The sequence below is a fragment of the Drosophila kikkawai genome, chromosome 3R (genome assembly GCF_030179895.1).
Source record: "Drosophila kikkawai strain 14028-0561.14 chromosome 3R, DkikHiC1v2, whole genome shotgun sequence".
Taxonomy (NCBI): Eukaryota; Metazoa; Arthropoda; class Insecta; order Diptera; family Drosophilidae; genus Drosophila; species Drosophila kikkawai.
The window spans coordinates 29,647,563-29,674,033 of NC_091731.1; the positions used below are offsets into that span (position 1 = coordinate 29,647,563).

Sequence of the window (26,471 nt, forward strand, 5' to 3'; positions counted from 1 at the left end):
ACGCCCTGCACTTCACACACAGGCCACTCATATTCCATCTTCATCAGCATTCATTCAGTCTCCATCATCATTATTCCACTGCGACGGGCAAGTAGCCTATCCATATATCTTGACTGCCTCTTTTGTGGGCACGCCGCTGACACTCGAAACTCTGTAAACTGGGCTATGTACTCGTAAAAACTCTGTCGACCCATGATTATAATTATTGTTATTGCTCACACTGCTCAGGTTCATGTTGCTTGTGGCTGTACAAAAAAGGAGAACATAAAACCATTAGCAATTCATCTTCCAGACTGCCTGCAATTAGAGAGGCACAGAGGCGCGCACATATACCTACGAAGACTCGCTTTCGGGCCGAGTTCATTGCGGTCCCTTTGGCCCCGAAAAGGCCGAGGCCGAGGCGAGCCAACTTCCTTAACACTTTGACAGCAATTTGCGAAATATGTTGCCGGCAATCAGCAGGGAAGTGAGAAAATAACAACAAAACACAAACAGAAGACCAAGTTTACAAGTCGCATAAACAGAGGCGCGCACAAAAGTGTGCTACAAAATGGCAACAGCCGTTCTTGGGTGTCTTGTGCTTGTGTGTGTGTGTCGGGTGCTGGCTGAGTGTGTGTGTGTTGGTGTGTATTTGTGTGGGCCTTTGTGCACAATCTTACTGACTTCCTTCCGGTCGAGCGAACTGGGCCCGGGCCACAAGTGTTGGGCTCTCGTTTTTTGTCTGACTCGCTTTTTGGCAATTAATTAAAGAGGCCAACACGAAAAGAAACAACTCGCAGCCCGCAGCCCGGGGCTGTTTCCCTCAAATGTAAAGTAAAGCATGCCACTTTTGCAGCATTTTCAACAATTTGTGTTATATCGTAGTCGTTGTTTATCCTTCGTTTGTCTAGCTGGGCGATGGGTGCACAGTAAAAAATATATCTATATAAATATATATATACCTAGAAGCCAATTTAAATTTCTAATTTATTTTTTAACAATTATTTTTTGGGATGTTTGGTGCTTTATAAATAAATCTTTCTTTTTTCCAAATTGCTGAAGTTATCTAAATACTTTCCATAAAATATTTTGGAAATGTAAATAATGGATTTGGGGTTTAGAAAACATATAGAAATCGAATTTCCAGGTGAAATAATTTTCTACTCAAAAAAAAAAATACTATCTACTCCTACAAAAATTCCAATAAATTCCTCAAAATGTTTTTTAGGAGTGTATAATTTCTCTACTGCTTTTTTCGGCCTGCTAAAAGTTATTTTTCCTCTTTCGCTTTCTTGCCCAAATAAAACCTGCAGGCGCAGCAGTTCGTTGTCGTTGTTTAACTACGGCAACAACAATAGACCTGGCCGAAAAAGAGCAGCAGCAGTGGCAACAACAATGACAACACCAACAGCAATAGCAACAATAAAATCAACAGCAACAATAAGAACGGCAACAAGAACAACAAGCAACCGCCACAACAATGGGCTGGCAAGTTGATATTCGTGGGGTTTTCCGGCGAATGTTTCCCTTTTTCAATTCATTTTTTTCTTCTGCTGTTTTTTTTTTCGTACTGGTTGCGACTTACGATTTCGTTATTTATGACCGTGTCTCGTTATTGTTGCTGTTTTTGCTAGCTGTCTTCATTTCTAGGTTACACGTACAATAACAACAGAAACTATGTGCAAACAAATTGCAGAGAGCAAATCAATATAAGGACAAAAGTATTATTTTCCCTTTTTATCCTGCAGTTGCCCCGCAGTTAACTTTGGTTTACCATCGGGGGATATTTAACTAGTTTTCCGAATTTTCTATACCACGTGGCTCCTGCTAACCCCGGTGATTCAGAAAAAAAACTGGGGAAATACACAAAGTACGTTAAATATTTATCTGCTTGTTGTTCCGCCCGAAAAACAGTCAACAAATTTTTGCCTCCCAGCTGGGCAACTTTTTCGTCAACTTTTTGTGTGTGTTTCCTTGTGGTTTTCTGGCTTTTATCGCTGAAGAGCGCCCTTATCCGCAGGGTAATTGCTCTATTATTGTTATTAACTTAATTTGCCAGCTAACTGGAGAAAAAGTTGTGAGTACCTGGCCGAAGTGGCATAGGGGTCTGGCCTGCTTTAAAGCAGTAGTTCCTTTACCCCTTTCTGAATGGCATCGAATCGAGCTCGAATCGTTGCCACTCGTTCATGCTCTTCCACTTCAATTATTCAGACATTTTCCAATCAAACCGCCACCATCGACCCCGCAGTGGCAAACAAACAATATTGAAATATAGTTTCACCTTGATGTTGGTAAAATTTATTTTCGTTAATTGGTAGCAAAAAGTTTTTCGGTGGAAAAGTTGCCAAAGCAAACAGAGTAGGGAGGTAGACGAAGGCAGAGGCACACCCACAAATCAAACACTCGAACAAACAGAGAAAAAAATTAATCCCCTGAACTGTGGTATCCGTTTTTTATCGGTAATTAAATTTGCCACAAAAATTATTTAAATCTCAGAATATCACAAATTTATAGCGATTAAGCCAATATAAAATGCATCACCTTTAACAGGTCGTGTGAATCAATTTTTGGTATGGCCTAAGCTTGATATTTTTTCGAGCAGTGCACACACATGAGAAGGTTGCAAGTTCAAAGGCACCACAAGGGCGTGTCAGGAGCGGGGTCAGAAAGAAGTTGGCTTTGCCGTGAACTCTGCTCTAATTAGGGATCGCTAATCAGTGGCGAGAGGGCTCAAAGTTTCGGCTCTAGCTCGTCGAAGGAGCAGCCATTAATTAGCCGGCAGCCGGCTCGAAATCCCCGCTCAGATTGGCATTAGCATTTAGCGCGGCGGAGAACCGCGGGCATTTGCATACAGCATGCAGCGTATGGCATACATATATGGCATTTGGCATGTCTAATGGGCCGTCAGTGCGTGCGGATTGATGAATTGGCTCTCGCTTGAGCGCATGACTCATTGAAGGAGCCGCCGCACAACAGCACGTCTAATTACGCTCAACGAGTTTTTATGACAGCCGCCGGCAGTTCTCCCCAGCCTGCCTCCGTTTCCCTGGCAACCCGACACCTTCGGCTGCCTCACACATGAGAGCTGCTGCTGCCGTTGCTGCTGCTGCGGATGCAGATGCAGATGCATTTTCCACTCGCCCGAGATACTGCCTTCACGCTAATGGACGGTCCAGTGGCTGTCACTTGGCCTAATGCCAAGCGCTCCTTGAAATGACAACAAAACGCCCGAGGCCGTTAGTCAAACAAAAAGGCTGATAGCAAAGAGGCCGGTCTAAGCTGTGCAAACGGTGGAGAATGTGTTTACAATGGGTGCAAGCAGGTATACCTAAAAATGTGTGTTTATGGGAAATGCATTTTGAACAATCAACGCACCAATTATTAAATTTCATGCAATTAGCTACGGTCACGCGTGGCTGGTATTTGAAATTTAAATGAACATCGCTCTGAATGTATTTAAACCCTTTTCAGTAATCAATTCAAGCACTAAGCAGTGTTAAGTCAATTATGGTTTTCATTTTAATTCGACTGTGAAGGCAACTATTATTAAATTTAAAGCAATTTAGATAAGGTCACGAAGGTATAATATCTATATATATTGAAGAAGTACATTGTGTGAAAGCACTTTAACAGATAATTTAATTTCAATAGCTAACATAATTAATTCAACATTAAATTAGTAACGAATAAATTGAAGCTTTCATTTAATGTAAAATCAGTGATGGAATATTCAAAAATATTAAACAAAAATCCCATATTTGAGGGTGAATAATTAATAACCAGTAGGACTGGTAGAACTCCTCTTCTTTAATCCTTTTTACATTTTCAAATTCGATTGCTTTGATATTAATTCTTAGCAAATTCCAAACTTTCATTATAGCAAAACAGCAAATATTGTGATATTGAATCTTTGTAGAATGGTAATCCGCATTTTCCACATTTCTACCCATCCCTGTTGCCTCGTTGCCCCTAGATTGACAGCCAATATGATTGAGGAAAATATTCACTGAGAAGCTACCGACTCCGACTCCGACTCCGACTGCTACTGTGTATGTTAGCAATCGATTTTTGCTTCGTTTCTGGATTACAACCCCCCATCCCATCCTGTCCAAAAATGCGGAATTGTGGAAATGGTAGTAAGAAGAGAGGCAGGGAGGGGTAGAGGTCACATAAATGGCAAATGTTTGCTGCTAGGCAGCCCGGCTTAGAGCTCATAACAATGCAGCTTAATAATACAATAAATGCAATCAAAATAACAATAAAACATGCAGCATTGCCCACAAATGGCAACAAAATAAAAGAGAATGACTGAGCCCGGAGCCGGGTTGAGCCGCCTAAACGGATGAAATGAGTGTGTCGGCTGGCTGTGTGTGGTGTGTGCAGTGTGTGGCTGAGTGTGTGCAGAAATTATGACAATATGCAAACGAGTTTCACAAAGGCACCAGAACAGGCAGAAGGCGATGGAGAAACACAAATCGCAGACAAAAGGCGAAAGGCGAAGCCACGATAAATGCGGTGGGCTGGCAGGAAAAGGAACTGCGAGACGCCAGCAGGAAAAGGGAGATACTAGTAGTACACCGAAAAAACTATAATCGTAATTGAAGATCTCTAGATACAAAAGAATACTGTTATTATAGAAGGAATTTTAAACCTTTCTCTGAAAGAAATCATTGCACATTCCAGGAGCTGCAGGCTTCTTATAATAGAAACTTCTCTGGATTATTTTCAGTGATCTAAATTTTTTGTACGAGTGTAAACACTGTGGACTTGGACTGGGATGCAGGGAGGTCGGTCGTCTGCTCACAGCTTAGACCCGCTGACATGTAAAGAGCATCGACAAAGGCTGGCAGAGAAGTGGAAAACGGGACAGGTAAGCCAGAGGGTCTGGGCCTGGGCTTGGGTGACTGCGGGAAAGATGGAGAGCCGGCTTAGCAGGAAAGGCAAACAGAGTTAATGCGGCTCCAAACCGATTCCGATAGAGATCGAACAAGGTTCTAATAACCAACTCTCGAGGCGAGCCGAGATGAGGATACGATGTGGATTTTAGCAGAAGGAGCTTGTTACTTGGAACAAGCGGCAATTAGCAGCCGGGACGATGCAGTTTCCAGAGCGAAAACGTGTTTGCACGTGGGATTAGTCATGTGATGAGGGTCGCCGGCGAGGAAAAATATTTTCCGGTCAGTTGCTTAACTGTCAGCGGACTGATTTCGAAACGGGATTAATTTAAACATGAAATTAAAGTAAGTGGCTCACCTAGCCAAGCTGGCAATTGGTGGCTTTTAACGAAAATGTTGTACTCTATATTTAATATCAAAAATTAAATAAAACAATGTAAAAAAGAAAATATAAGAACACCTAATTTAAATGAAATTTTCTTTCCTATTCTCTGAACTAAAACACTTTGTTGCTTCCAACGATGTATATCTAGAGCTTACAAAGTGCATCTATAGTCCAGAATAAATTTAATGGCAGCAAATATCTAACGGTTGGCCTGTTCGATTATATCTTTTCCCAAAATAAGTTTCCAAATCTAATTATGAATATTCTCAGATCTAAATTTCATGGCATAATTCCACCAGCTCCCTTATAACTGTACGCATCATGGGACAGGGTCAACAGACTGAGAGATTCAATCAACTGATATGGGTTCTATCCGGACAGTCCTGATTTATCCGCTAATCACGATCGGCCCACGCATAAACCCAGTGCTTAGTGTTTACTCAATCCCAGAGCTTAGCAGCGACTTGGCGGCTTGCGCAACCCGTTTGCCCCCGGCCACGTTCGAATTATCGGAGTTTTGAGTGGGTTTGATGGAAATGCCTGCAAAGCAGCAATAGAGATGCATATGCAGATGCTGTTCAGATGCTGAATCCGGTGTTGTTCGGATGCCGCTGCAGTTGCAGCCAAGAGTCTTAAGTCTGAAAAAGGTGCGAGGTTTATGTTGAAAACGTTTTGTTAACAACAGCCTGCCACAAAAGCCAACTCAAGCGGTGGGGCGAGAAAAATTACAATAAATTATATAAAGTGTTAAATGTGTCTAGCAGCTGGCGGGAGATCAGTGAACCTCGCTAACAAAACGTTTCCCAAAAGATCGGCCTTTTTTTTCGGGGCAAACCCTTAAGATTTATGGCGCTTAATCAAGCTGAGACTCTGAATGGCTGAATAGAACCTCGAATGAAGTGTATTCGAGGTTCCTAGCAGCTCCGACCAATTTGTAGTGACAAGTTTAAGCTGCATTTCGTAGCGCCATAAAAAACTATCTTTGTATCTGTATCTGTTTCAGTATCTGCACTATGAAAAATCTTGGGGCATTAAGTGGCAAGTTATAAATATATATAAATATATTATTCATTTTAATTTGTTTAAATAAAAGAGTTGCTAAATCAAGATTCTAAGCTCTTAAAATTGCGGAATTTACAATATTGAAATTAGGTTGTTAAAGACTATTTAAAAAAAACTTTGCAATCATTTCAGGAAGTTTAATAGTTCATTAAACATTTTCTGATAAAAAGAGACAATACTTAACATTTATAAAACATTTTTGTAACTTTATCTATAACCCTTCTTTTAGTGTAAAAGACGACATTCTCGGGTTGAAGGTGTTGGCGCATTGACGCCATCGGGGGTTTGTTAAACATAATAAATGTGAATCTCGATGTTTGTCTTCAGGTTCTCGCTTCTCTCTGTCTTGTTTCCCCCGATTCTCCTCGGTTTTTCTCTGTTTCCCCCCTGCTTCACCCCTCAAAAGATGCGCTCAGCTCTATTTTCCCGATAAGGCCTCGAGTTGTTATGGCTCCATAATCATCGTTGTTGCAGCTCCTCCGTTCTGGTGTTGACTTTAATTGACAACTCTCGGCACAGTGTTGGCACAGTGGTCACAGTGCGCACAGTGGGCCTCGGTGAGGGATTGGGAAAGTGTGCGACCCGCGTGCTTGCTTTCCCGCTCTGTGTTGTTCTTTGCTGTTTACATAAACATTTCACTTACACGAAATGCATTTGGTGATGCTTAATGTGTTTAACTATGCAAATGCAGGCCTGTTTATGCGATGCAACGCCCCGGTCCCGGTCCCGCATCCGAGTGTATGGTAAGTGTGCTCAGCTCTTGAGAGATGCTAAAACGCTTCTTCACACAACCCGCGAGGTGAAAAGGCCAAAAATAAATAAATATAAGAGCGCCACGCATGAGAGCCCTCGGCGGAGGTGTTAAGTGACCGGGCACAGGCGCATCCCATTGCCCCACTGTGCACATACGCCCTCGCCCCACTGTGCGGAATGGGAGCTGCTGCTCCAGAATGCAGCGGTCGTCTTGCATACGAAATGAGTGAATAACTGGAATCCGAAAGCGATGCGTAGTTATGAATGGTCCGCTGCGAACATCGTTGCAACGTCACAAAGACTCTGTCAAGTGGAGCGTACAGAATGTCACACACCGGGGGAAATGCACGAAAGAAATGTATATTTTGCATTATCTTGGATCGGATAAAGATAATATTTGTTTTTGTTGAAGTAAAATAAAAAACTCAAGAAGAAACTAAATATCTAAGGACAGTTAAATCTTTCTAAAGTAAATTTTTGGGTTCCAGATTTGAAAGATTACTATGCATATTATTGGCTTACATATATTATAAATACATATATTTTAAAATGCAAAATTTAATCGAAATTTCAAATATAAGTATAAATTTCATATAAAATAAGAAATTCGATCACACCTTGTTTCATACCTTAAATCTGGCTTTTGGTTTTTATATCTTGCAATAAAAGACAAGCAACACTTAAAATTTTAACCTTTTATCTTTAAATTCCCACTTTAACTTATCCATTTTTTATTATCTTGACATGATAACGATTATGAACATAATGCGGTCGATATTTTTATGCATTTCTTTCTGTGCAAGAGTCAGTCGCTTAAAGCTGATTAAATTTGTAAGCTGCTCCGGCGACTGGTTGACAAACTGGTCGTTGCATCAATGCGACAGGAGCGTACAAGGGATTCCAGACCCCAGACACTGGCCACAGACCCAGACCCAGACCTCAAGCCGCAATCCCCTTACCTCGTCACCCTCAGTTCACCATCTCCCAATGGCGTTGCGCATGCGTTCAGCGTCTACGTTTGAGTCTCCCAAAATGCAATTCCAATGAAGTTGACGTGACAACGGCCAACGAAGATGAGTGTGACAAAAGGCCCAGACGGCCAACCGCAAAGCTCCGGCACAAGGCAACGACTCTCCGCACAAGCCAGTCGGCCAAAAAAAAAAAAACCACCAGGGGCCAGGCCAAAATCAAGTCGCAGTTTCAGAGGCAGACGCTGTCGCAGTCACTTCATAGGCAAATGCAATGAAAACAAGAATGGTTGGTTGAACTTCGATCCAAGTCGAGGCTATATACACACTATAATGTTCACAATAAAAGAAAAAAAACCAGTAGCTAAAATTACAGCTCATAAAGATTTAAAATTCCTTTGGCTTTTCCTGTGACAAATAGAAAAGAAATCAATTATATTTATCTATTTTATCTTCTTAAATTCTCGTTGATCTGTATCCACTCTGTGTTCCCGTTAGAGTATTACCGTACGGTGGACACCACGGTAGAAAACAGCGACTAGCGGCAGCAACGAGCATGTCAAAAGGTGTTGTCTGCCATGCACTTGAAAAACGTGTTGCTGCAGTTGTCGCTGATGTTGCTGCTGTGCCGCTTGTTGTTGTTGCTATTGCTGGTAATTTGAATGGCGGAATGGAGTCCGATCAGCCTACGTACACACTAAACTTGCAACTGAGGTGTGAGTCAATGCACAGGAAAAAAAAAACTAAATTTATGGTAGAGTAAACCATCATTTTTATACCCTTCCAAGGTATTTTAATTGCTTGCAAAGCACTGAAGGAGTCATTTCCGACCTTATAAATCATATATATTCTTGATCAGCATAAACAGGCGAGTCGAACTAGACTTATTTAACAAAAAAAACAATTTTTTCCGATTTTTTCAAAATTTGTTAAGGGGTTACATCGTTAAAATTGTCAAAAATGAAAAAAATTGTAATTTAAAAAAAATAATAAATTCAGTATGCAGATTTAATAATCTTATAAAACCCAACTCAAAACAGCTTTCCGATTTCAATTTAATGATTTTTTGACTTACTTGTGACATTTTTAACACCCAAAACCCAAAGTTAAATTCCTTTTTAAGGCTTCCCTTTTCTTTCCGTGTATCGAGAGGAGTCGAAACGAGTAGGCAATGCAGGCCGAGTGCGAAAGAAAGGCGTCAGTGATTGGTAAACAGGCGACAAACGACAACGACGACAACACAGTCGCATTTTGATTAGATTTAGGAACGCTTTGGAAGCGCTCCAATTGTGTGGCGACTGCAGAGGCCGCGGATGCGGTGGTCTAACCACGTTGCCTGCCTGGCAGAAACGCGTTTTGGGCCAAAATGCAAATGCAGAAGGCCAGACAAGGCGCGCCAGACAGGCAAAAAGGAAAAACCCACAGAGCCAGAGCTCAACTTAATTGCACAGCCCGCGAAAAAGGGTCTGGGGCAGGCAAATGGGCACCGCCGCGGCAACACTTTGACAAATGTCGACACTTTTGATTGAGTTTCAGCACGAATCTTTGGTTCCGATGACAAAAGAACCCCTCTGCAGGCACTCCCCAACCATCCGGAAAGGTAATTGTTGCCACTCCATTAGAAAAAAGGGTTGAAGTGCGATGGGAAAACACTCGCTTTGATGCGGCTCACACGGGCGGAAGACGCTCCGGCTCCAGATAATTGAGTTTCCCATCGAATTCGAACGTTGCCATGAGAATAGTTTGATTTCTCCGCTTTCACCTGAAGAAATTAGATCCCAACGGGGTCTTATCTGCCTGAGATTGGCCGGATCGAATTTCAATTGAATCCGGGCGGCCAAGGCAACCATGAAAATTAAAGATAAAGAGCGGAAAACCTCGGGAGTTATGTTCCCAGCATATATACATATATGCAAAAACCTCGGAGCCCTCGAAGGGCTCACTATTTATAGACCACAATTTATCACCATCAATTGCAGCAGAACCAGTTTTCCATGTCCAGTGCTACTCCTTTCAACTGTCACCCCATTCCTGCGCACGGACTGAGCGAGAGTCCCCAGCAAAGATCCCTGTTCTTCCCTTCTGGGCCAATTACTCATGCCCCAGCCATCACGCACAGTAGCATTGAAATGGCTATTGACTTGGGCTCCCCACTCCGAGTCCGCCTGAATCCGCCGGGGAATCGATGCTTTTAACACAGAAATTTTATTGAATTTTCTGGGAAAAGATGTAAAAAATCAAGAACAGAGGAAAATTTAATTATAACCAACGAGCAATCGAGCATGAACAAGAAGGCGAACCCAAGCCCGCCAGGGAGTTTCTTTTCTTGAACGATTAATATATATAGGTTTTCTCCGTTTCGCTTATTCGACAATGATCGATTGTGATTTGTAAGAATGTCGACGCCGTCAAATCGGTCTAAGCAATTAATTTCTAAGCAGGCGAATCACGAGAGGAGGGAGGGGAGAGAAGGCAGCGTCCAAGAGAAAATCTTCGAAATGGATATGGGTGACTGGTAAGCGGTCAAGATTGATTTTTTTTGGAGAGGAGTGACGATTGAGGAGAGAGGAGGGAGCAGACTCGGCGTCATTACAAGCAGATTGTGTTACCAGATTGTAAAACACTCGAAACGACTGCGGCGACGACCGACCCTGTGACATTGATGGGGGTTTTGATTTTCATTTTCATTTTTCATCTGATTGAAACATTAAAAGATGCCAAATAGAAATAAAAGACCGCAGTCGGTGCCAGAGCAGATAAACCAGCCGGGACTGGGACTGGGGAGTCAATGCGGCGTAGAAAGAAATCTCTGGCGGCCTAATGAGCCGTACTTGGCCCTCGCCATGGGGCGTATGAGTGATATTTTGCGCTTCAACGAGCATAAAAAATGGTAAAATGATGACATTTTCGGCTTTTATGCATACAGGCCCCGGTTCATTTGCATAAATAGTCGAAAATTGAAAATGAATAACTCGGTGGCTGTCTGAATATGCGTTTCAGTCGGTGTGCTTGCCTGGGAAAATGTTAATGAATGCCGCATAAAAGGCAACTAAATTATTTAGCCATAATATCCACAGGGATTCCTGTGCAGGGTGCGGCTGATTGTCTATCATTATCATTTTGGGTGGCATATTCAAATTTTCAAATGATGCAATAAACTCGACGTTTAAAATTATGGCCTGCAGGACCAGCAAAACCAAAGCGAACAGAACGGAAACGAATCGAAAGGCAAGGCGAAAAAATGCATGATAAATTGAGGGAAATTCTATTTATAAGCGTAATTGCTAATCCCAAACTGAAAACATAATCCACCCACTTGGCCACGCGAACTTGAAGAGTGTCAGCCAGCCGGAACCGTCATATATCATCTTTATCGGACGCCCCCCGCCCTCGACTCCAGATTTTCCTTCCGCTCAGTTTTTGCTCCGGCTCCACCTCGGGCGGAAGCTGGGGCTTCATCAGGAGCAGGAAAAACGTAAACAAAGACAAAGCTAGCGGCGGAGACAGCGACAGACACAATGGGAAAAACAAATGAAGGCAGACTATTTGTCAACGCGAATGAAGCCATTTATTATCCATCATAAAACTTGTATTTATCGCTAAATGTGAGGACGGAGGACATGTCGCCCCGCACCGAGGAATGTCCCAGCAAATCCTGGGCGACGAATAGTGCCAGTCCCTGTCTCTGTCCCTGTTTGTATTGCGGATAGTCAGTCAGACAAACAAAGAGATGGCTTAAATAAACGACGGCTAGCGGGGATTGGGACCAGAGCAACCGGGAACAGAGGCGGCATCACGCAGGCAGTGTCAAGGCAATAAATCATAAAGCAGCCGCAGTTCCAGTCGCAATCCCTGTCCCAGTCCCAATCCCAGTCCACACCGAATGGAGTGGAGCAGCATGGAGTGGAGTGGAGTAGAGTTTTCGCCATCGGACGCTGCGTACGTGAGTTTGGGCTGAAATTGGAGCATGTGCGTCGTCATCGTTGTTGTCGTTGTCGCCGTACTCGCTGAATTGTCGTTGAAAATCACGTAAATGTATAAAAATGAAATCTGTCCACCATTACTCTCTCTCTGCCCCACTTCTGGCTATATCCATACCAGAAACTCCCAGGAACTGTATCGCCGGCAAGCCAAAAATCGAATAAATTTCAGTTTGCTGCTGAAATATTTACGCAGCAGCTACCAATTTGGTGCCTGGAATAGCTTTTCAGCCGGAGCAAAGGAAAAATCCAAGCATATGCGGCTAATAAACCAAACTGAAACGAACCCAGAGCCAAAAGCCATGCAGACACTTGCAGATCCGGTCGCAGCTGCAGAAGCAGGCAGACCCATATTTTCGAGGCAGTGCACAGGCAGAAAAATGAACTAAAGAGCACTTTGTTTTGAGCCTTTAAAGATAAAGTCTTATATTTTTTCTAAATTTTACTAGGGCTAAATGTAGTCTAAGATACAATCCACCTTTATAATATTACTTGTTTATAGACATCATAAGAAATAAAACTTCAATGAGAATTACTGCAACCTAATCTTTAAAGTTCTCAAAGAAAAATGTACCTCAAGATCCCCTTAACTTCATCTATCGATTTCTTTCGGTGTATAAATAACTGTATCTCTATCTCTGTACCTGTATCCCCAGTATTTTGGATGGTTGATTGAACCCCGACACACCCTCACACGCAGATATCGAGAAGACAGACAGGCAGGACAGGGACATGGACTGTCACATTGGACGTCGCTGGGATTCCACTTGATTGATGATACATCCGAGGCTGCAGGATACCTCTCTCCCCAGCTCCCTGGATCCCTCTGCTCTCCCTCTCTCTATCTGTCTTTTTGCCAAGTTTTGTTACCTAATTAGCAAGTTATTTTTTGGCCGACAGCTAACGGTGTTTTAGCTAACGAAGCAAACGCTAAATGAATGTCAGTGCCAGCTTAACTTGAAGACTAATTTGCGCTCCTAAAAGTGGCCGGGTAATGGGAAATTAGAGTGTGGATATTGACAATTAGTGAGGAAATTCCAGCTAAGTGGTTGTATAATGAAAAGCACAGCCAGCGGTGGTTCGAGCTCCCCCATTTCCAGCTTTTACCGAATTACATGGTAAATTATCTTAATTCTCCAGCCCACACATTCCAATTTTATATTAATTAATTTATCATCTCGCTAATTAAGTTATCACCAGTTTGAAACAAAAGCCAGAAAAAGACTCTAATAAATTTATTCGTTTTTGAATTTGTAATTTCCCCTGACAGATGTGGGGCGAATGCTGACAGTGAGTTTTATGGCTACGAAATATATTTTGGGGATAAGCCGTAAACCGAAGCGAATGCTTATTAATCTGGGGTAATATGTGGGGACGGAAAGCTATTTATGATGCATATGAAGTAACGTAATTTTTCTCATTAATTTCCCTCAATATTCCTTTACAGATTCAAGAATTAATATCGAAATGTAAAATATGCTCAAATAAAATCGAATAAAAAGCCCTGCTTAACAGATCGATTGCCCCCCACATAATTTAACAGCAATTTCCACACTCTTTTATGGCCCACTGAACATTACCTCCAATTGCAATCTTTTCAGCCGCGCTGGCCATAAATAATAACTTTCGAGCGCTCTTGAATTTAAATGAACTCACCCAGCTAACAGGCTTAAAAGATTCCAGTCAGACAAATTACATTTTTGGCTCATTAAAATGATCCCAGTGCCGACCGACTATGGCTATGTGGAAAGGAGAAAAAAAAAGTGGCATTACGTGCCAAAAATAAAAGTCAGCCTCCGCTGAGCGACACACACTGGACGTTCTATACGGAGTCCTACGTACCCATAAATCCGCAACGCAATCAGATGAAATTTATGAAATTCCTTGCCTCCTCTTCTGGGTAATTCATTTCTGTTCCCTTTGTTTCTTTTTGTGTTTGGTTTTGCCAATGAATTTATTTTGCCTTATTTTATTTCTCTCTTTTAGTTTGCTCGCCTGGGCTCTTGTGATATTTTTAATAGCATTTTTTCTCCACCAAAAGAATGCCGAACCTCGAGCCACGCACATCGATGGGATAGACGAACGATGGGCGATGCGATGCGATGGCTGGAACCACAAATAAAATAAAATAAAACAAAGTGGGGCTGGGGCTGGGGATGGGGATGGTCGGCAGGGGCGTGTCAGCATGGCACACGACAAATAAATTTGTCAACAAATGTGGCCAGCGATGGTCAACGAGGGTGTTCTGTGTGCGGATATGTGTGGGGGAAACATCAGACCCAGGCCATATCCGCCGCAGATCCCGATCCCCGCCAGAGCAGACAGGCGTCCGTGGGGCAGGAGTAATGATGACAGTTGCGCATTAATTTTTTCTCACTAATTAATAAATGTTGCTGTTGTTGCTGCTGCTGCTGCTGCTGGCGCTGGGTCTGTTTCGGTGTCGGTTTCAGTTGCCGATATCCTTTGTGCAGCGAAATGGTTTATTGGCCTATTAGCGCGCCATTTAAATGGCAATCAAGGCGCGGTGGCCACGCAGGTGAGCCAAAAGTCACGCAAAGTCACAAATTGCCAAACACGAGCAACAAAACACAAAGCAAACACAGCGAACTAACGACCGAGCGACCGGTGGCCGGCGAAGAAGCATAAACAAAAATGTCCCTGGCAAATTGAAAACGAAAAGGAAATCAATTGATGCACAGCGACAATCGATACTGGGAACCCAATCCCAGTTCCACTCCGGATCGAGGTGTGGTGCGGTGGTGTGCCGTGTGGTCCGAAAACCACACACAAGCCCCTTGTGGGCACGCTTGAAGGACCAGGATATAGAGGGTTACGTTTTATCATTCCTGCTGCTTCGACACGCCCTAAACAACCGCAGGTCCATGTACAGGGAGAAACTGTGTACTTCCTCTGATTTAACAAAAAAAATTAGTCCTTTAAAGAAATTTAAATAATATTTTAAACACAATAACATATATATAAAATATTTTTGACACCTTTATTGTCTGAATGTCTGAGCAGCTTGGCACCCTTTTAGTATTAATATTTAAGACAAAGCCTCTCCTTCAAATTAAAAACCATCCCAAGGCATTAAATGTGTACATTTTTGGCTCGGTTCAGGCAGACAGAAAAGTCGATGAGGGGCTGGCAGGTGCTACCAGACAGAACAGCATATGCAGGGAAACGGCGAGAATCAGGCGAGCATAGCTGATACATGGAGTATATCCACTCGGTGTTATCCCCGACAAGGCAACGTGATTGAAATTTATGACTGGCAAATAAACGCAACAGACACAAACACCGGGGGATGGATGTTTGCGGGCTGTGCCACAGTTCTACCCTGGATCCGGATCGTGAGCTGAATTCCTAGAGAAGCAGCCACACCAGAAGCCACTCATCCTGCCAGTCTGTGGCCCTGTGAGAAATTGCACTGAATAAAAAGCACTTGTACGCATTAAAACCTAATTGGGAATTTCCATAGTTCATATGCCATTTTCCCTAACTGCCGCTCTGAGTGAGTGAGTGAGTGAGTGCTACGTGGTGAGCGTCTGTTGTGGAGTCGTCATCCTCGTACCATCCCCATGCCCATCCTCGACTTCGTCCCTGTCCATCTGGATGTGTCTCTGTGGCATGTTCTACATATTTTGGCTTTGCAAAATGTCACACGCAGCCAACGAAGCTCGCTGCTCTGGCTGCTAAAGTGGATTTTGCGCTCGGCAATGATAAATTGAGGGTTTTCAGCTGGACAGCCGTCCGAGCTGGACCCCAGGACCCGTGTATCCGTAACGTTACCTAAACTCCGATGCTTCAACCCTCGAAAACTCTGAACCACGGAGCCGTTTGGATGCATCAGGATGCGAGCAGATGAGAAGTGGCCAAATGTCATTTGCAGTTTGACAAGCCATGTCCCCGAGTGAGTGTGTGTGTTCGTGAGTGTGTTGTGGCTGCACCATGGGAAACGTCATAAATTCGGAATGCTAAAAATTAGGATGCTCATAAAAAATGAAGGACGAAAAGCTGGCAACATTAAGCTGCAGCTCCCTGCAGTTCCCAACGGAAAAGTGTCTTTCTTCCTCAGAGCAAGAGCATTAGAGTTTTCATATAAATTCTTTTTCCCTGATTAATGTTTATAATTTCTCTTAAAGCAAATTAAATTACTTATTTATCACAGCTGGTCGTTCTATGATTTATGCATATCTAACCAAGTTAATTTTACAGGGAATGTGATGTAATTGAATTTTCTGATTGTTATTTTATTTTATTTTATTAGCTGCAGTGCTAAACTAAGGAGATTAAATGAAGAGATAATTATAATTCCAATTAACATATGTGTGTTTTTTTCAGCTAACACATTTTAGATTGTTTCTGCTAGACTTCACATATTAAAGTTAAAAGCTTTAATATCCACAATAATGTTATGCACATGAGTGGCATCCCAACATTTTGCAGTTATTTTCTATATTATAGTTATTCCTTTATATATTTATTTACTGTTTCAACTGACCATCTTCAGACACACTCGGAATTGCCTGATAAAAGCTCAAGCTCCACTGTTCAGCCACTTCCATTTGGCATTTGAAAATGTGGGCTTGCTTTTAATGCTTCCTCCGAAGCCATTGCACTCCATTCCACTCTCAACTGCTGGCGCACTAATTTTATCAATTTTCCAAACTGCAAAACTGGGGGAAAACGTCGATAAAACCGAAAACCTAATCGACTTAATCGGAATGCGGCAGTCGCCGGCATATCCTTTGGCTTTGCAGCCACAGCTGCAATGTCCTTGACATGAACTTTGCAGCCAATCAAGATCCCTGGGAGGACAACAATTTGGTAGCTTGCATATCTGGTGAATGGAATGTTCGGGCAGAGCTACCCAGACTTTGCCGATGATGACTTTGCCGCATCGTCTACGCTCCAGATAAGCAGGATAAGTGACAAGTCCTGCCACCGTCCCGCAGCTGCTTTGATTTATTGTACAGGGCTTAGAGTTGTGAAAAGGCTGTGTCCTGGCGCCTGGCACGCGCTTATCAAGTCCCTCGGCTTCGAGGAGGAGCATCGAGGGATGAGGCTGCCTCTTTGAGTGGGAGAAATTTATTTATATGCAGTGACTTTGAAAAGAAACTTCGACCGAGGGAAAACTTTCGACCTGCGAGCGCATCGATTATAAAACTTTTTGTCCTATCTCGTCTGGAGGCTCCCCTGCTGGAATTGGCAAAGTTGTTAAATAATTGCGCCCGGCGTTTACTGTCCCCCGGTCCGTATGCGTATGCGTCATATGCTTCTGGTCCTGCTGCTGCTCCTCCTTAGGGGCAGCGTGAGTTCAATGCATGCAAAGGACTCCGGATTAGCCGCAAAGTTTGTCCAGCAGCTTAGCGGGTGAGTTAATTGTGCGAATGTCAAGACAAATTGCGTTAATACGACCAGACTGGCAAATGTTGGCAGGCAGCAGCGCATTTCCAAGGGCGTAGCTACCACCACCCACCCACATCTGCCATCTCCATCTCCATCTCCCAAAGGTCAGGGGCGAGGACGTGGGCGAGTGCGAGGACTTGTGCAGCAGCAGCAAGAGTAGCGTGCGTTGTGAGTGTCGCAAAAGTTTTCAAAAAGTATTTTAAGCGAAATTTATGCAAACCACAAGGCGAACTGGCAGCCATGAGCTTCAGCTCCCACTCTCCAAGCACTGAAAGAAGCTGCTGTATATCGCCATAAAAACAGATTTTCGTATATAAATTATGATTTATATTTAAGTTACTTTGCATATTATATAGTTTAACGAAGGATTTGTTCAACATTTTAATATACTTTTAATTTATTTTTGCTGTAAAGGAGTTTTGCCTGAATTGACACTGTTTCAGAGATAAAAAATTATACTATTAACCAAATTATTCTATATATAAGCACTATTTCTCTCAGTGCTTGCCTTTATTTATGCAAGTGTGTGTGCTGGGGAGTGCTCTGCTAATCCCCGAGTAATCAAAGTTTCGGTAATGTCACCAGAGACGGGCAGCCAAAGGAAAAGCCGGATGAAAGCAGGAAAAAAGCTCGCCAAAAAAAATTAGCAAGAACAGAGGCTCCTGCCAACATCCTCACAAAAGAGGGCGAGGCATCGCCACCTTTTTTTCCCAATAAAACCCAAACTCTCTCACAACAACTCCCAACTGCTCCCGCTTTTCGTCGCTTATGTGTGGGGCGGTTGGGAAAACACTTTTCCAATTAATGAAATCTCTAAACTGCCATAAATTTTGCCCGGACGCAAATAATTAAATTTCGTGGCCCACACGTCACGCACATACACACATGGACACAATAAGCTTACATAGACGGTCACAACGACGACTTGTTGACTTGCCCGCGTATGTGGGCAGGCGGTGGGTGTACACACACCACCATTGTGTGTATATGTTTGTGTGGCTGCGTCTGACATTTTCTGACCAATTGCGCGCTGACCGCAAATGTAGGCGGTTCATGGCCAACAATGTGGCTGTCAAATTGACAGGAGATCCCAATAAGTTGGCAAGGGAAACGCTTGTCAGCGGTGGCGACAGGCTGCCTTATTAAAGCCAAATTCCGGGTTTCATCCACTTAAATGAATCTCAAAGGACGGATGATCTAAGGCTAACAAAGTGGAAACAAACTTGATAATTACGGTGGATATTTGAAATCTTCAATAAGTTTACTTAGTTTATCTCTATACATTTTTAAATATTTAAATAAACAGAGGTTATGGTTTTAAGGACTCACCTGCTTGACACTGGCACTGGCCATTACCGGATCCACCTTCAACGCTGGCCGCTGCCGCCGCCTCCGCTGCCTGGCGTCGCTGCTGCCGTCGCGTGAGCTGCAGGTGCGATACGTCCCGACGCAGACGATGCAGCTCCCGTCGCACGTGCAGCTCCAGATGCTGGCTGCCATTGCTGCTGGCACTCTCGCCGGAACTGCTGGCCAGGATCTGCGTCTGGTCAGCGGGCCAGTGGAGCAGTTGCTGCTGCTCGAGCCGCAGCTCCAACTCGACGATGCGCGCGTCCAGCTGCTGGAGGCGCTGCATCCGCTGCTCTAGCCGCGTCTGCCGCACGTTGCCGTACAAGGCGAAGCTGAAGGCGCACAGGCAGAGCACGTAGCTGGCCACGTGCAGCAGGGAGGCGAACCGGACGGAGGGACGCGGTCGCTCCTTGCCGGCGGAACTGCTGCTGCCACCGATGTTGAGAGGCTGACAGAGGGGCGGGGCCAGGCGACTAGCTGCTGTTGCTGCTGCAGTTGCGGTGGCATCTGCGGGGGCGTGGTGGCCCAGCAGTAGAGGAGCTTCCCCGTTGGTGGGGGACTCCCCGACTCCTGCCTCCTCTGACGATTGTGAAGCCGTGTCCTGGGGCATTGTCCTTGGACTGCCGCTGGGCGGCGCTTTGTGCTTGCGCATACTGCTGTTCCTGCTCCTGCTGCGTCCTAGATGGAAGACTCTTGGCGAACGAAAAACTCGCGAATGTTGCTGTCACTTGAAGTGTCCTTGTGTCCTTGTGGCATCACAGAAAGCGCACTGAAATACACATATGCTGCACCGCAGTCCTTGCTCTTTTTTACGTTTTTATTTCTTTTTTTCTTTTCTTTTTTTGGTGCTATCCCAATGTTTTTTTCGGCGAGTGATTTTCTATTCTTCGACTTCGGTATTTGGCTAGCACATTGCGCCCCGTTGCTGACGTTTTTCGGGGGGCCTTGGAGGAGGGAAAAAATCCGAGAAAACTTGTGCCACTCGAGCGGGAAGTCCTCGGCGTCCTTTGTTTTTGTCCTGTCAATCGTTGCAGTGGCAGCTGCTTCTACAGCTCGTTGACAAGTCCTGTTCGTCCTTTCGGAGGGCTCTTTACATTGCAACTTATTTAGCTGTGCCTTCACTTTCCAACTGCAACGAGAAGAAAAGTGAAAAATAAAGTTGGGGCAAAAAGTTTCCTCTCCCAGCAACCGAATATATATTTCCGCCCTGAATTATGTGCGAACTGGACCGTCGGCGGTGTCGCCACATTTTCAATAATCAGCCAGGCTCGACTCGGTCCTAACTTGGCTTGGAAGTTCAAGCAGCCGTGCTGAACCCGCAGCCAAGGCAACCGAGATCCTCGCAAGACTCGGGCCACCGTAACTTTTTCGCACGAAACTTTTTCTAGCTCAAGTAGCTGCCAGTGACAAAAAATAAAATAAAATAAAAAATCATGCAAAAAAAAAAACAAGAAACAAAATAAAAGCATCCACCGAGGAGGGTTCACCCATTTGACCCATAGACTTGTCGTGTCAAAAACATTTGTTGCCTTCAACTCTGCCCCACATGCCACCACCAACCAAAGACGAAGGGGACAAGATCTCGGGGCAGGGACAGCGGCGTTTGGCAATACAAAAGTCATAAAGTGGAAATTATAGCACTGGGAAACGATGGACGAAGAGGGGAAGACAGCGGGGCTGAAATGCTCTTTAGAGAAAAATGAAATGAGCTTGGGAACTTTTTACAACTTGGACTGAAAAAAACAGCAGTTTTAAAAGTATCAAAAAGTTGACCAATACGGGCATGGCTGGCAGAACTTCTCGAAAAAGTTGAAAACTATTATTAAAGAATGATTAAAGAGATTACTTAATTATTTATAAGTAATTTTACAAGCAGAAATGGAACATGAATTTAAAAATGTTTTTGCTAACAGATTGAAATTATTGAGACTAGTTTGCAGTGACTTAAAGTATAAATTTAAATTATAGTTTTCATGTTTGCTAAACCTATTCTATATAGTTTGCTTAATTTACGTTTATATATTAATTTCTTTCAGTTCAAAAGATTTCCCTTTCGCTGACTCATTGTGTGGCCCATAATTGCTGCTTAAACATGAATGAAACGTGAATGCTTCCGCACATACAGGCCGGGCATTATAAATAATATTTCACTTATTTTCGGTGCGTTAGCATTGCGCAACCATGCGCCTAACAACCAAAACAACAATAAGCGGAGCTACAATAAAACTCAAAAACAATCGCACAGCCGAAAAGGCCCCCACACCCCACACCCCCAGCACCAACACTTCCTTCTCCAAAAGCAGGAGCCGCAACCACAAAACAAAAATTGCGCCAAACCCGAAAAAAAAAGCATAAAAGTCAAAAGGCCAATATCAAACAGAAGCATCGGGCCGAAAACAACAATGAACCCACAGCTGAGCCCCCATGCCCCAACCCCGCAAGCTCACCCCTTGATTTCGAGTCAATGGAATGTTTGGAACACCCTAATAAAACTAATTGAAAGTCTTGTGCGCTCCGGAGCCAATAATGGCCAATGAAGACGACGATGAGGATGACGATGATGATGAGCAGCCGCCGGATGATGATTCCGCCGTCCGGACAGCAATAACAACTGCAGTGCACACTGGTTGAAATTAAATTTTAATAACACTTAGCACATTAAGTATATTTAAAACAATATGAACATAACATTAAGTTATTTTAGGGCTTTGCTGTTACTGAATACCCAAAAACCAATGCTTGTTATTTGAATACAATGAATCCTAAAACTGTACCGATAACCACTGTGCATTGGAGAAGCTTTTAATTTAACAAATAAGAGCATGTGAGTTTTGTGGCACCGGGGAAGCTGGTACTCGGTGGCTGACTTTTGCGCTGACACTGCAATTGGCTGGCTGCCGAAAGGCCCCGTCGATCGCCCCTCCATCGCTCAGCATCACTGTCGTATCGATTTCGATTTTACACAATGTAGCTGCTGGCAAAGGTTAATGCTATTTCGTGGATGGGGACCAGCTAACTCAATATAAAATAAATTGATTTCAAATTTCGAAGAACATGGAGCGCAGCTTTTGTCAATTATAGGAGGAGTGCGAGTGCGAGTACGGATGGCATGAGTGCGATGACTCGATTCGGTCAAGCAGCGCTATAAAGTATGCTATGAATTTTTTCAACACTTGCTACGGCAAATTGAATTAGGCGAGTGTGAGTGTGTGTGTATGCATGGGCAGCCACTTAGCACACATATTGATGTAGAGTGTGTGCGGGCAATTGAAAATTTTGATTTGGAATTGAAATGCAAATCAATCCAGAAATTGAATGGCATCTGCCGGCTAGCAGATGGACCTTGGTCTTTTCACCCTCAAAAACGGCACGGAATCCTGGCCAAGAGGCAAAAGCTTCCTAAGCCAGGCCAACAATGTTGAGTTAAGTGCCACACGTACGTACATCTGTGTACGGGGGTGTGTGTGGGGGCCATAGTCAATGGCTGTAAAAAGCTCAATTGCAATGCATTCAAAGGGATTATTGTCCTTATTTATTTTGCTAAATTTATTCGTTACGCACAAATGCGCAAACCAAACCCAAGACCCAGAAGCAAAAAACCCAAAACCCGATACCCAAAACCCGAATAACCCGTATAAGAACATGGCCACGGGTCCGGTCCCGGTCGTGGCAAATAAAAACATGAACATGATGGCAAACAGCACACAAAGAGCAAAAGAGCCAAATCAAAGTAAATAAACAATAAAAATAATCGGGCCGTTAGTAACACATGTGCATTTTTCATCATCACATCGCCCGACACCATCATTGGCCACCCCCAACGTCATCATCATCGTAGTCCACATCCGAAATGGTTTGTAGTACGGTGCACTCAGGAAAATGTTGGCATACAAAAAAATTTGCATATTCTAACTATAATTTTTTTCTAGTTTAAACTATTTATTAAAAAAAAAAAAGCAATAACTATAAGTTTGAGAATATTAAGCATAAACCGGGGAAAAGCGTTTGAGCAAAGATTCAAATAAAGCTGCTTTCCTTTTTCAATAAAAAACTCGAATAGAATTCCGCTAACTTTGGCTAATCCTTAACTAATACTAATTTCCTATTACCCCACTCTTTGCCTAAGAATTAGTTCTAGCCTTTTTCTTGGGTGTACGAAGCTCCTGCCGTCGGCTATATCAAACAACTTTGTTGTTGCCACTACAAAAGTAAACATCGGCAACAACAGCAACGACATGGCATCCTCGACAGCTTCGTCTGGGGCTTGGGCGAGGCAATAAATAGTTGTCGTGCCATAAGAAAAATGCAAGAAGTGTTTAAGTTTCCCCCTTTGCCTTTCTTCCTTTTTTGCCTCAATTCATGTTCTTCTCCTATTTTTTGGCAGGCAGAACCCGGAACCCCCGCCCTCGAGTGTGAAGCGTCATTTCCTTCTATCGTCTTGGCTTCTTTTCGTTTTTTTCCTTTTGGCTGCTCCATCATTTAAATTGAAAAATATAGAGGAAGCTGAAGTAGCTGCTCCTTGAAGTTAACCGAAACAGGACGAGGAAAGGCGACAATGTTCAGAATAAAAGTGGGTAGAATGACGAGGCGGAATGAATTGGGAAACTTTCGATTTTGAAAGACATAGCAGACATAGAAAGTGTTGCAGAGCCATTTCGATTTTAATTAAGGATCCACTGGCTTAACCCAAAAAAGGACTTGCATTCAGAGGACTAAAAGAGGGAGGGTTGGGGGCTGGCTCTTTGGATTGCATTGTAAATAAAAGGGGATTTGCAAACGAATGACTTGAGGTTGATAAGAGCCCTTTAATATGACAAATATATTAAAGTAATTAAATTCCTACTCCTACTGCCTGCCACCTCCCCTAGATTATGTGTAGAGGAACTTTGCTCTTTTTATTTGGTTCTTTATGCCAGTTGCAAATTTCACTCTATTCCTCATGTCTCTCAACTGCCAGGCACTTTTATGTCGGCTGTCTAGTTTAGGATTAAATGATGCGAGTCACTAGCTACAACCAATCTGGGCGTTAGCTTTAATGTCCGTAACAGAATACTTATGTGTGTGTCGTTTGTTATTTCCCTATAATTTTTACAGCTTGTTTTCATGTTGATGCGGTTGCTGTTGGTTGGTTCTCTCTTACAGCTTCGGATTTTCTTTTATGTGCCCTCCGAAGGCAGCTTCCTCCACACACAAACTATTAGTGCAACTCATTGGCATGCCTTGTTGTTGCTGTTGTTATTGTTTATTTTCCTAAAGTTGTTGTAGTCGTTGCTATTTTTATGGGGGCGTTGCCGGCCACGCCCACTCTGTGAGTATTTGGTAAAGATTTCCAGCAGAAGTTGCCCTTGGGAGAAATTACTTAATTTTGGAATTTCAATTTAGCACTTAGACAGGAAACATGGCGCAGAGGGTTTCAAGTTTGGGAAAGGACCAAAAGGGGGGGTGCAGGAGGTGTGTGTGTGTGTCTGCTTGTAAAAATTCAGCTTACACATGCTGTGACTCTTAAAAATTTCCGGAATTTTGGCACGCAATGTTTGCTTTTGTTTACTTGGCTACCCAACTTCCTCCTACCCCTTTTTTTTCTGTGCGGAACCAACTTGAGTGTTTTTTACTCTCCAGCATTACCTGCACCGGCTTCTACACATTCTGTTGCCTATGTATTTTTCCCTTTTATGACCACCATTAAGTTTATTTGATTTCAGTCGAGGCATCCAGGTGTTTAACAAAGTAAAGAGGAATCGTAATTAACTCTGGGCCCACCCGCACTCGCACCCTCAGCTCTTGGCTTAACTAACTTTAATAAATGTCCTGCTAGGCACTGAAAAAAAATGTAACAAAATTCGAAATAATATTTATATTGTATTTAAAAACAAAACACTTTAAGAATGTCAGATTATAGCACTAATTTAATTTAATTATTTATCATTACAGCTATCTTTTGTAGTAGTGTAGTTTCTTTATATTTGCATCTAGCATATACGAAAAAGTCACACTTACTTTAGAGGGGAAAGTTCCCTACTGCAAACTAGAGGTCCCTCTGCACTTTTAACACCCTAACTCTGCCTATTTCTAACCCCTTTACTCCCCTTCAGCATTCGTTTTTTCATAAACTCCTTTGACTCACTGTGTGGTGAACGAGTGAGTTTGTTAAACAGTGTAAAGTTACACGCAACTAAGCACTTAACTGCACAAAAGCCCGGGCACAGGGCAACCGAGCGAGTGCAGGGCGGGCGGGAGTTTGGTAAAAATGTGGAGATGGTGAGGGGTGGAAAAACCACAGGCAGAGGGCCAACCTTGGGACTTGCAGCGCTTGACTTTGCGTGCGTTTTTATGAATGAGTTGGCGCCGGGGCCAGCAACAAATGTAAATCCGCGACCCCGTCGAAAGGTCGTCCAACGGTCTGGCCGGCTGACCGAGCCCGCAGGGAAACCTCACCACCATCCCCATGCAAGACCCATTCCTCCGGAACACCAGTCTGAGGCGCAAATTGAAGCGCAGTCGAGACCAGACCAGAGACCAGAAGAACATAAAACGACCAGTGCCCAGACGGGTTGCTAAAGAGCTCTTGCCATGTAAACAGACACAGCTGGACACATTCGACAGGGTCCGGCGGGGTCCTATTTTGTGTCTGGCCATAGGTCCTCCTCCCTTTACTTCTTCTTTCGTCTCGTCTCCTCCTCCTGAATTGTCATGTTGCGGCTAAGGCGGGTTAAAGGCTCTGAGCAGTTGGCCATCAATTGCGCTCTGATCTGGCTCTGGCACTGTTACTGGCTCTGAAGGAAAGCGCTTAGCCTCTGCAACGAAAGCGCACAAATGGCCGTCCGGCTGGCCAATGGTAGTGCAACCTGAGCTTGAAAAGGCCCAGCATCGTGGGAAATGACAAAGACACTGGCTAACTGGGGGTAAGTGAGTAGTGATAAGCTAGATGTAGAGTCAATGAATCTAGTTGGCTTCACATGTGCACTGTGGGAAAGGAACAGCGAAATTGAACTTAGGTTTGTTTCATATATTACGAATTTACTTAATTTATTCCGAGTCACCAAAGCAATCGAGGAATATTCCAGATGCATCAAAAAAATCCCCTAAGACCTAACCAGTCATAACTCATGAAATCATAGATAATCTCACCTTAAATACAACACCCTCTTGGGCTCAGAATTTATTATTAATCCCTGAATTAGCTGACCGCTATATGGGCATAAGGATGAGCAGGCAGACAGGATTATTTCCATAACCCTCGGGGTGAGTAATGCAACCGTGAATCAAAGGAATTTAAATAAGCCCCGATACTTCCTTGAATTTATATCAAAGGTAATACAATTGTTTTAAAACCCATTCAATGCACATTTGTCAAGTGTAGGTACGCCATAAATTAATTAAGAAATCTGCAACAGTGTCTGACTCGAAATTAAAAGCTATGGCATTTCATACAATGTTTTCTTATTTCTCTGCCCACCCTCGTATGTGTCACTGTGTTGCAGCTCGACCGCAGTGTGAGTTCCGCGACCCCGTCGCCCTCGTCAACCCCTCGCCAATTTAAATTTTCACATAAGCTTCTGCTTTTGCCAGACTTTTCGGCTTGGCATTTAAGTAATTTGCTGCCAGCAACCTGTGGGCTTTTACTGGCCCTTTTTTCCGCCCAGCACCCTCTCGCTGCCTGCATCTGCGTTCCCCCGTCATCGGTTGGTAA

General features: G+C 43.5%; 1 protein-coding gene across 15 annotated transcripts in view; it reads right to left on the reverse strand.

Moving 5' to 3' along the window:
- The window catches only part of LOC108077708 (collagen alpha chain CG42342), a 73,066-nt gene that overhangs the window by 42,802 nt on the left and 3,793 nt on the right, over nt 1-26,471 (reverse strand). For all 15 annotated transcript variants that reach the window (XM_017171155.3, XM_017171151.3, XM_017171149.3 and 12 more), the window contains exon 2: nt 18,764-19,910. In XM_017171155.3, the coding sequence (XP_017026644.1) occupies nt 18,764-19,433 (670 nt within the window). In that variant the 5' untranslated portion in view covers nt 19,434-19,910. The remainder of the gene's footprint in view (nt 1-18,763; nt 19,911-26,471) is intronic.